At 34.8% G+C, this 12,204-nt stretch overlaps 1 protein-coding gene across 1 annotated transcript in view; it reads left to right on the top strand.

The window, feature by feature from the left end:
- LOC113226054 overlaps positions 1-12,204 on the top strand; it is a 143,326-nt gene that overhangs the window by 110,281 nt on the left and 20,841 nt on the right. The window contains exon 6 of the mRNA XM_026458564.1: positions 5,817-6,041. Within this exon, the coding sequence (XP_026314349.1) occupies positions 5,817-6,041 (225 nt within the window). The remainder of the gene's footprint in view (positions 1-5,816; positions 6,042-12,204) is intronic.

Genomic DNA, 12,204 nt, shown 5'->3' with positions numbered 1-12,204 from the left:
AGCCCGCGCGCTCCTGGGACGCGTTTGGAACCCTCTAACTTGCCTCACTTAGCGTGTGCGGGCTAGGTTTCTATGCGTTATTATTCTAAGTATATATATATATATATGTTCTTTATCGCACCAAATAAAATACATCAGAAATATTAGATTAACAGAAAGTGAGCACAATTTTATCACAATTTCAATATTTTTTCCGAAATTCGATTTGGCTAAATTCGATTAGGATAATACTAACCTTGAATTTTTTATGCCTATGATAAATTTTTAATCAACAGAAATTTCAAAGTTTTTTGAAGCCACCATAAAATGTAACACAGTAATTAATTATTTATAAGACTGTCTTCCCTGATGATAGTTTTGATTTGAAGGGAGAGATTGCAAACATTTCTAGTTAAGAGTACAAGAATGGAATTATCAATTTCACAATCGAAAATTGATGCTTAATGAGAAATATACTGTATTAATATAAAATAAAATCAAGCAATTATGTTTTTTTTCATCTGCTATTACCTACTAAGTAGCAGTAAGTATTAATAGGTATAATATACTTAATGTTTTATAAAGAATACGTGTCAATAGGAAGTTTGCAAACTTTATTATAATTGGCCAGATAAATACTTTTACGTAATCCAATGACCTATTGAAATTTTAAGGGGGGAGAACTAGTCTAAATAATAATGGGCATTGATAAAAAATGTTCTTCACACCTGCCTCGTTGGGTGCCCAGCAACGTTTTGTTTTTAAACAACCCAAGTTAAATTTGTCAAGAGTTTTTTTGTCAGTGTAGAGTAAATTTTTTTGGTACTGTTTTTCCATTGGAAAATGCAAAGGCACTAATGCGTCATACAGCCAAGACTGAGAATAATCTCTTTCTTGTATTTCATTACAAGAATTAAATGTCTTTGATAGTGCTTCTTACAAAATAATATAAAATTGGATAACATTCTCGATTTTTCAGGAGATCTGGTAAAGAAAGCGGGATGTTTTCAAGGGTTTTGTATAGTTCAAGAAGGTTATCGATGAGGATTATTCTAGCGATAGAAAAATGTATGATTCCAAGTTTAAACATTACAAAATTCACTTAAAGTTCTCATTATGCCTTATGCGATTTTGTTACGAAAATTTGCTTCCATTACATTCCGCAGCATTGTAAGTTGAACCCTGATAGTCTATAAGATCGGGAAATAAAAAATTATGCATCCGAATATTCCGACCTATACTTGTTTAAAAGACGAAGTATTTTTTTTAGTAAACATATTTTCATTATAATAAAAAATAATAAAATTTAAAGGAATTCTGGGTAATTGAAACTTTACCCTTTTTGGCGTTTGTTGGGGGTTAGCTCAATAAAACAACGTTTGTTGCTTCACGTACACGTGCGATACACGCTCGCTCACGCCACTGTCTCGTGTCGTCATGGCGGGAACGGCGGGCCGCAGTGTGACATATATTATCTATTGTCCATGGTACATTATGTCAATACACTACATCTCTCCCTTTCAATAAAATTAATAAAAAATTTTATAACATGTATGTTTTACTTTTATAATGATTACTAACTGATACAGTCTAGTAATTATAACCTAAGTATTTTACATTGTTCTTCATTGTTTCAGTTTCGACGTTATCACCTTGACCATCTTCTTCATTATGAATTTGCCATAGTCCCTCTATTTCCTTTTCTCCTTCTTAATTCTTGACTTGTCTAGTCCTTTTTTCGTATGTATGTTTCCTCTTTTACTTATATAATCGTATCGTATGGCGCGCTATTGTACATCGAAAGGTAACATAGAAGATCGTACTTCCAGCCGGACTTTCGGCACTGACTTATTTTAAAACGTCTTCATTCGTCGCGGTTTTGTTTTCCCGACCTCTCCTCGTTCTGCTATGGCCAGTAGGGCATCCAATTATAAGAGTCATGCCAAACCCGAGTAGAGGGACTTAAATTCAAAGTAATAGTGATTTACTGACTAGGTACCAATGCGGCTGTAACAGTCAATTACGAGAAATATACATATACTTAATGGGTGCTTGGCGGTAAACCTGGAAAATCAATAATTACAATAATTGCGTTGGAATTCGCGTCTTCTCGCAGCCACACGAAGGCTAGGTCCTGAACATAAAGTGCAAGTTTTACAGCTCTTAACCATTATTACTTCGCCTTTATTGTTAATCTACATACATACCTGGATGAGACTAGCGTTGATAGTTCAACCGTTTTTTATTTAGTAGGAATTTTTCTTTCACTGCTTTTAGTACAACTTGGAGTGAGAAGCACGACTGAAAGTTGCCAACTCGTCTATCTAAATAGATAACCCGTCCCGGGAATCGAACCCGGCTCATATCAGACCAGCACGGTAGCCGTTTGGCCACGGAGGTAGTTAATGTAATGACTTCGCAATTGAATGCGCCTCGTAATTTAATGTGTCTCGCAATGTAATGGTCCTCGCGATTTAATGCGCCTCGCAATATAATGCGATCGGGTTGTAGCCACTTGAATGATCAGTAATTATTGCATATACAGGTTGCTATACATAACTGCGAAATAACTTTGTTATTTCTATAATGGCCAAATATAAGTAAAATGTATTTATTCCAATTATGTGGTAGACTGTGACGTACATTCAACAATTTTTTCGGGTCTTAAACATGTGCCTTGGTAGGGTACAACAACCTAATAAACAGAACTATTATCATCGATTGTCCACGACAAAAGATATTCGGCTAATATGTAATACAAACTCACATTTACCTACAAATACATTACGTTATTAATATGCATTCACATTATTGATCAATCATTGAATGAATGAATAAATAATTAATTAGTGTTGCCTGTCATTATAATATCAATTAAACGATCAGACGCTAAACCAGCTTGCGCGAAGTTATAGGTAGGTAGTAAGTGCAGGTTACTCGGGGTAAACGTATTTATTTAGACTACCCCAGTTGTTCTACTTAGAGACATTAGAATAGAAATTCCACTAGACCACCTTACCACTTAAATAATATCTATATATATCTATCCAACACAAGAAATACAATATTACTTTTTTCCAATATGAAATATCCACTAATCGCTTTATTTATTGAAACGAGGTGTAAATGAAATTATATAATATGTCAATAATTGCCACTTAAGCGATGATGGATACCTAGGTACTTGCAAAGTAACTACGCGATCTTATTTAGGTATATTATTACATGTCACTTCACACCAATATGAAATGATTATGTGAATTAAAACACTTGAAGGTATCATCATGTGGGTTATATGATTTGATCAGCCAGTTCTCATGAATACGATAAACTTTAATACGGACTTTGAGCTAAGACATCCTTGTGCTATTTTGAATTAATTGAAGTTGGCTCGCCCTCATAGCCCAAAGACTCCAACGGAGTTATTTGCGACATTTTGTTGGGGTTATCTGTAATGAAAGTAATTCCCTTGTAGGTACCGTTCAGATTTCTCTAAACTACCTCTTGACAATATTTATTGTCGTTGGGGCTAATCGTAATAAAATCGATTCCCCATGTAGGTACCGTTCAGATTTCTCTACACTACCTACCTCTTGACAATATATTTATTGTCTTTGGGGCTACTCCCCCTTGTAGGTACCGTTCAGATTTCTCTAAACTACCTCTTGACAATATATTTATTGTCGTTGGGGCTAATCGTAATGAAATCGATTCCCCTCGTAGGTACCGTTCAGATTTCTCTACACTACCTCTTGATACTATATTTGTGATACCGTTCAACATTTAGTCAAACTGTCATTTATACAGTTTGTTTATTTGTTTTTTTTTAATTATTTTTTCGGTTACTGTTTGTTAAACCAAACTACTTCTCTTGTGTTGTGCTACCTCAACAGTTGCTTATAGACAACAGCCTTTTTTTTGTTTTGTTTTGTTTGCTCAATAAAACAACGTTTGTTGCTTCACGTACACGTGCGATACACGCCCGCTCACGCCACTGTCTCGTGTCGTTATGGCGGGAACGGCGGGCCGCAGTGTGACATACGAGTATATTGTCTATGGTACATTATGTCAATACACTACAACCCTATTGGCATATCGTTGAAAGTTCAATACCATCAATACCTATTATTGAAAATGACGACGTTTTGATATTATATTGAAATATCTGACGAAATGAAAGCTTTCCGATGATATAAAATACCACCCCGAGTAATATTTTTGGTGCGGTTATCATTTTTACACTCCAAACAGCACAATAAGGCATTTTTCTAGGTTTTTAGAGAATTTGCACGAAAGAATGACACAACTATACTATACAAAGCGAAAATGGCGGACTGACCTCAGATAGGTCTTTCGAGACCTTATGTATACACGTAGTTGACACGTCAGACGCTAACCAACCAGTTCTACTGTATTTATTGTTCTGTGGTTTTACCCATGGTTACCATACTATTATCACACTACGATTTGGTAGTACAGCAGGGACTTAAAAATACCCACCACACTACCGGTGGTTTGCTTAGTGGTACGATGGGTCCCGCTGGGATATTACTTACTGCACCCGAGTTTCCAATTTAATCATAACGAGGTTATAAACTGCACTGAATGTACTTAGCCGTAAACGCAAATTATTTAGCACCTCTCTCCCCGATTCATTGCGCGTCAATAAAGCGATAAAACACAATGATCTATAGATCTTCGGGCGCTAGATCGTATATCTTTTGTACATTTTTATTTTAGCGTAGTGATGGGTGTTTGGATTCAGTATTATTATATCGACTTTTTTAATCTCTTACCGGATATAATAGACAGAGAAAAACTATAATGTAATAAGTTAAAATTATAATAGTCTTAACACTAGTTCTTGTAAAAGTAATATTGAAATTAAAATCAAATTGTAAGTAGCCAGTTTTAAATATCGTAGAAAAAAAATATTGTTATAAAATAAATAATCACAGTATTCCATGCATGGAACTTTTGGGTTACAATTGTCCCATGTGGAACTAAGTACATGGAATTACTGGGAATAAACCATTTACGCAAATAACCTATTATTTAGAATTTTTTCTGAGCCGCCGTCTTTCTTTTTTGTTATAAATAGTATGCTTTTGATTGAAAGACTGTATTTCGATCATATAATAAATTTAAAAAAGACTAGCTACAGTTCCGGACGTTAAGTGTCAAATCGACAATAAATTAATCATTAATCCATTTATTAAGTCCCACTGCTAGGCAAGGGTCTTCTCTCAGCGAGTATCACACGTTTTCCGAGAGTTGTGAACCTTCTTCGACGTGTTTTCCTTCACCGGAAAACTCATGGTAAAATTCATATTAAATTTCGCATATAAATTGCGAGAAATTCAGAGGTGCAAGGCCGGATTCGAAGCCATAGCCTCGGCTTGAGGGGCCTTTTTAACATTAATAAAAAAATACATTGTTCTGGAAAATTTGCTCGAAATGGCAGTTAATCGGGAGATGTGGTTGAAAACCATTTCATTGCGAAATCTAAAATTTTAAATTTTTTTCATAGCGAAAGTTTTGTTTCGGTTATATTCAATAGTACACTTTCGGTCAAAATTTCGTTTTCAACTGTGTAACAAGTATGGTCACAACACTATTTAAATAATCTATGATGGATTTACAACGAATAACAACACATTTACGATTTTCTTAAACATAAAACACACTTCGTGGTGGTCTGTTTTTTTAATACCAATTTTGTATTACCTTTTTAAACTTCGTCCTAGTATAAAAAAAACAAAGAGGTCATTGCATTCATTTGGTTGAAGAAAAAAAATCAAAAACATAGAGCATAAAATTAAAAAATAAATTGACAGACCGAAACGAGACGCAATGGAACTCCTCAGAGTGCCAGGAACAAAATGGTGCGGCAAGGGATTTTCAGCTACAAGATATTCTCAATTAGGTGGTTATACGAAAACAGATAGATGCTGCAGGGTGCACGATTTAAGATGTCCTTTCTGGATAGGCGGAATGGAGAAGAAGTACGGCCTTTTCAACTGGAGGGTTAATACACTAATGCATTGCCGCTGCGACGAAAGGTAGGCTAAATTACTTCTGTTTGGAGCATTAAAATTTTCCTTAGGCTGTATAAATGTTGTCTAGAGCATTAAAAATATGAGTAGATTCGTTGTTTCACAAATTTGGCGCTGTTGTGTAGTTTTTTTTTTAAGATAATTAAAATAATCTTAAATAATCAGTTATCACCATGAAAGGCGATTTTTATTTCTGGCTTATTAATATTATATTAGTCAAAAGATTATTATTAATATAATTTTTTAAATTGGTTCTAAGAAAAAAACACGAAAAAAATTTATTCCCCCGCAAAAACTTTGCTATTGTGGTCTTTACGACGAAAAGTTGAATTTTGCGTTACCATTATGGAAACGTAAAAATTTTCGGGTTTCTCTTCTATTTAAAAACAAAAAGGGAACATTATATTTAAAATCTATAATATATTTGATTTTGATGACAAAGAACTCTTTACTACGAAATGTTAATAGATGGCATGGTCATCGAAATAAAACACGCAAGCGTTTTGTCACAGATTACGTAACAGTTATACCACTCTCAAACAAAATCGAAAATACCTGTATACGCTAATAATGACGCGTGCACACTAAATATAATAAATAGCTAACTAAATCTGACTAATGACACCAGGAGCTCACTACGAAGAAAAATGAATCTAAGTACACGCTCAGAGAGGTGAAAGTAACGCTATCCGCCGTGTGCAGTCGTGCGGAACCGAATGCTGGGGTTGCATAAGAATTGTAATGTAAATAAAAGACTTGTCTGGGCGCTTGCACTGTCGGCGATACACTCAGCGGTAGGCACTTATCGCGTAGACTCGAGCGAGGAACGGAGCCCTGGTTTTGTTCACTTCAAATCCATATACATATACTCGTAATGTGCAAGTTTTTTGTAATAGTTAGTCTTTAATAAAGTGTGTCGTACATTGTTTTTTTTTTGAAGACTCTTTCTTAGCAATTAACTAGACAGCCAAGATGCCTGAAATGTGTACATATGCAAGATTATGTAAATATCACTATGTAGCTAAGAGTTCGTCCAGGGAAATACTTCCACCTTGCCTATTTCTGCCGCCAAGCTTTAATGTGAGTATTACCGGGTCTGATTTTGAAGGTAGGGTGCTAGTGAAATAACAGGCACATGGGACTTTTCAACTTATGTCTCAGGGTGACGGACACAGTGGCAGTGCCCCTCAGATATTTGTGATTTAAAGCTCTGAGTGGCGCTGCAACTGTTATGGACAGGCGTGCCGCTTACCATCAGGCGCACGACTTGTTAGTCCCGTCACTTAGTATCATAAAAAAATAGCAGCTATGTAAATACCATTGTGAGAGCCACAAAAGCAAATTTTTAGGGGTAAACTACTTTCCAACATACTTGATGCTCAGGCATCGAGTATATAACCAGAAACAGAGACGAAAAATAATTTGTTTGAAAAGTATTCTGCCAAATCATTATGGCGACAACTACGTTCCGATTGGCCAGCCCGAACTGGAAACAATTGACGGGTGGCGTCAATTGTTTCACTTCAATTCGACTAGTTTAACTAGAGCTTTGCTATAATGGACGAAAATTGAAAAATTACATATTTAATATTTAATTACCGATGAAATGTGATTCCGTTTGTTTTGTAATTTGATGTTTTCCTGTTTTTCTCACACCACCGAACGGAACAGCCCACCATAGTTAGAGATATTTATTATCTTTATTACAATAAATACAGAATATTTTTGGAATATACAGATTGACCATTTCAGCTTTCTAATTTGTGATTTCAGCGCAAACGAGAGTTAATATTTAAAAGTGATATAAGACCCTTTTGAGTTGCCAAGGATGGATGGCCCTTATTTCGTCTTTATTTCTGGGTGATATACTCGATGTGCGCAGGTAAACAGAAACCAATACTGTCAAACCAGAAATAGAACCTTTTTGAAAATTTGTTACTAACGAATCAAAATAATCAATTCTGTAGTTTTAAATGTGTTAATGTTTCAATAATTTGTAATAGTTTTGTTATGCTTTATTAATACAAAGATCAAACGAACAGAAAAATTTCTTCGACCCGATGGGACTTGAACCCGTGAAAATGCTGTACAGTAGCGCTGCTCTTATCAACTGAGCTACGGGCCACGTTATGGAGTTGTCGAAATTCTCCTATGTGTTGTTGTTATAGGTCTTTGTACTGGATTTTTCGGCATTCTGCGCCGCTAGTGACATCTAGTGAGAGATTGTAGAACCTCTTATAGCTCAAGCTAACGGTGATGTCGCTTTTTGATCAAACGTATTATTGAGTTTTTTTCTGTGAAATCAGTTCCACTGGTTTTGTTTGTAATAGAGAGTTAGTAACAATATGTTTGCATGATTTATGGTGGCGGATTGACTTGCAATGCTTTTTAGTTTTGTTTGCAGTTTTGTTCATGTTATGTGTTGTGATTAATATTTGTTTTTGCAACCCGTTTATTATAGTTCTTTCTAAATTGTAAACATTGTATTTAATTAATAATAGCCGGATTGTGATCGTACCTACGTGGTTTAAAAGTGGTTTTATCACATGAATATTATAAATACTAATAATAATAATACGAAATACACTAAACAAATTACATATATGTGAAATTTTATAACTCTTCTAATATGCATTGAAAGGTATGGACTAATTTCGTTTATAGAATCTTTAACCTTCTCTCATGGAAAGTTGTCATTTTGCAGATTATGGCTTTATTACGCCGTATGAATATAGGTAGGGTTATTCGAAAAATACTAACAACCACTCAGAAATATATTACTAACGTCATTAACAATAACTATTGTTACATAGAGGAAATGAAACTATTTTTCCGGATTTAAATCGCGTATATTTGTTTTCCAAACAAACCGACGTTTCGGGCCCTTTACAGGTCCCATGGTCACCGTGACCATGGGACGTGACCAAAAAACAAATATACGCTGTTTAAATCTGGAAAAATAGTTTCATTTCCTATGTGTAACAATCGCGAAAACCTAAGAACTTTTGAAACTTTTTACAACACATAATAAATTTATCAAAGTTTTTTTTGTACTATCTGACACTGTTTAGATTACTATTTGGTATTTTTTTAAAGTATATTGAACATCACGGTGCTTGACTACCAAGATATTCAATTATTTTTGTGAAATTTGTAATAATTATTAATACCAACATCCAATACTTAGAAAGAAATTCTTCAATCCGACTGGATTTGAATCAACGTCTCCAGCACATCGTGTCAGCTTTGTCAACCTTACGAATTTTTCTATGTGCTTATTGCAGATCTTTGTTTTTTGATTTGCAACGACTTTCTTGCAGAAAAGCTTACATACCTTTGTCACAGATGGCGCTACGGAAGACGCTATAGAAGACGTCTGTTCGAATCCGGCCGGATAGAAGGATGTTTTTTCTGAGTGTTGGATCTTTGTATTAATAATTATAACAAACTAGTGGAGTAATTTCACAAAAATAATTGAATATCATGTTGATCAAATATCGTGACATTGAATAAACTTAAAAAAATACAGTAATTATCTAATATATGATAAACTCCACTGACACGCAATTAAGATGTTTTAAAATTAACAGACTAGAGCATTTGCGGACCATGGCCGAATGACGATGACGGTCCGAAATGTCACAGCGATCATTTTAATCTCTAGGTATACAAGCGATATTAGTTTTTCTCGGATTGAAATCGGACTTAGTACACAAGCGACATCCGAAGTGGGTCCAAGTTTTCTAGATTTGCATAGTTCGGAACAAATACGAATCCGATGCATTCAGCAAACGCAGAGCCCTGTAAAGATTAGGAAAAGTAGATTTTGTTTGAGAAATCAAGTATAATCAATGCCACTTCAGGGTCCTAAAGAAAAACGTTAAACATGTAAACTAACTTTAATTTATGTTCTATTTATCAAAACCTTTAAAACAGGAAACTACCAACAAACATATCACAACAACATACCAACACCAAACTGTCTCCACGTAATTACCATATTTTAAAGAATGAAAATAAAAAATGGTATTTTTTATTAAATAGAGTCATTTTGTGAGAACGCCTTGATGGGTTAAGTCAGAGCCGTAGCCAGTGGATTACTAGAAGGGCGTGTAATAAAACCATAAAGCTGTAATCTCTAGAGGCATTTAGTTCAATCGAATAAAGTAATAACAGATTTTACATCCTGAAAAATAGTTTCGTTTCCAGTGAATAGCAATCGCGAAAACGTGGAAACTCCATAAATATTTAAATTTAAATTAACTCGATTGAATAACTTGCTAATGAATTATATCAACGATTTTATAGAGTAGGGTAAGAATCTGATGTCAGATGAATATGTGCTGATAAATTTAATCATTGTAATGTTTGCCAACTTGTTAATAAATAAGGTACATAATACAATAGGTCAGAGCACTTTATAGTCTGAGCTCCAAGAGTGTCTTTGAGAGATAAAATCTAAAGAGATTAACATTCTTACACTAGCGTGCATTCATTTATGAAAATGAAAGAAAAAATTTGAGTATATACGCGCTTATTCTGCCATAAAAAATACATTGAAGTGATTGGAAGTTAATAATTTTAATAAGACATAAATAAATCTTCATTCCATTGCCATTTACATTTAAATAACATTTCAACGGTTAGATGTTTCGTACCCTACTATAGATTAGATGTTAGATAGATTTAGATGTTTCGTAGGTACCTACTATGTCATTGTAAATTAACGAGGGGCGCAATATTACACTCACAAAAGGCGCCAATAGGAATCTAGCTACGGTCCTACGTCGGGTGGTAAAAAAGGAAATATAATAAAATAAATGGGTTATAAATGAAATAAATAGATATAAAAGAGCATCACCTCCCTGTCGTCGGAAAGATAGCGCTCTGGGATTTAGAACAGGAAATGATATGGAGTTGAATAACTAAAATTAATTGTAACCTAATATGAATGTTCTTCTTATCATTATTCTTGCACCGTAAGCGCATTTGTGTACTGCATCCGATGCGTATTCATTACGTATCCGAGACTATACAAATCCAGAAAACTCGGAACCACTTCGGATGTCGCTTGTGCACTAAGTCCGATTCCAATCCGAGAAAATACGAATCCGAGATCCGAGAAAGTACACCTAGAGATAAAATGATCCCTGTGACATTTCGCACAGTCGTTTCTCGGGTTCGGAACTGGTAGAAGATTCTACCAGTTCCGAATCCGGACATATTGCGCAAAACGCTCTAATACTTGCCATCGTAGTGAAGAATTACCGATCGGGTTAAGGTACTCGTCGAATGATACCCAGGTTGCGCCTGACGCACAAGAAAGGAATGGTACGTCCTACGGAGGCTCCATTAGTGCACCCCTATGTATGAAATGTGATGTATAATATTTTTTTTTTTTTTTATTGAGGTTCATCAGCAATTGTTACATCGATACATGTACGTTTTACAATGGTAAGGGAGTTTAGCTAGATGAACAACTATTTAAAAATGAAAAACAGCTTTCATTCAATTGAGCAGAACAGTCTTAATATTACAGTGTATTATAGAAAGAAAAAAGAACAAACTGAATATAACAATAAAATATGACAGTCAGAATAAAAAATATACATCCTATATGTAAAGGTTTAGTGTAATATCAATTTTTGCAATTAATGCTATGAATACTGCTAGTGTACTTGCTAAGGATGGCCTTGCGGAGACCGGTTATCGAGTCCGAGAAAATATCTACTATTGCACTATACTCATTGTGTAGTCTGGACAGACGGCTGACCGGTGAGTTGAGACCCAATTTCGTTCTCCTGTGTGGTGGTGACAGAAGAGAAACTATCTTTCTTTCTTTCATATATAAGTAAGCAATATAAAGTTTATTAGTTTACTTAGTTTAGTATTATTAGTTTTATTGAGATTTTTTTGTGAACTAACTCCACTAGTTTTTATTATAATTGTTAGTGCAAAGATCCAACACGTTAGAAAACTTTTTCGACCCGATGGGACTTGAACCCGCAGCCATACTGCACCGTAGTATTGTTAATACCAACTGAGCTACGGGTCAACTTATCGAGTTGTCGAAATTCGCCTATGTGTTGTTGTTCTTTGTACTGGATTTTTCGGCATTCTGAGCTAGTGACATCTAGTGAGAGATTTTAGAACCTTCTTCACCGCAGCA

Source organism: Hyposmocoma kahamanoa, unplaced genomic scaffold (assembly GCF_003589595.1).
Source record: "Hyposmocoma kahamanoa isolate Upper Pololo Valley unplaced genomic scaffold, ASM358959v1 181, whole genome shotgun sequence".
Lineage (NCBI taxonomy): Eukaryota > Metazoa > Arthropoda > Insecta > Lepidoptera > Cosmopterigidae > Hyposmocoma > Hyposmocoma kahamanoa.
The sequence above is the reverse complement of the archived record's forward strand: the minus strand, read 5'-3'. Positions and strand labels throughout refer to the sequence as shown.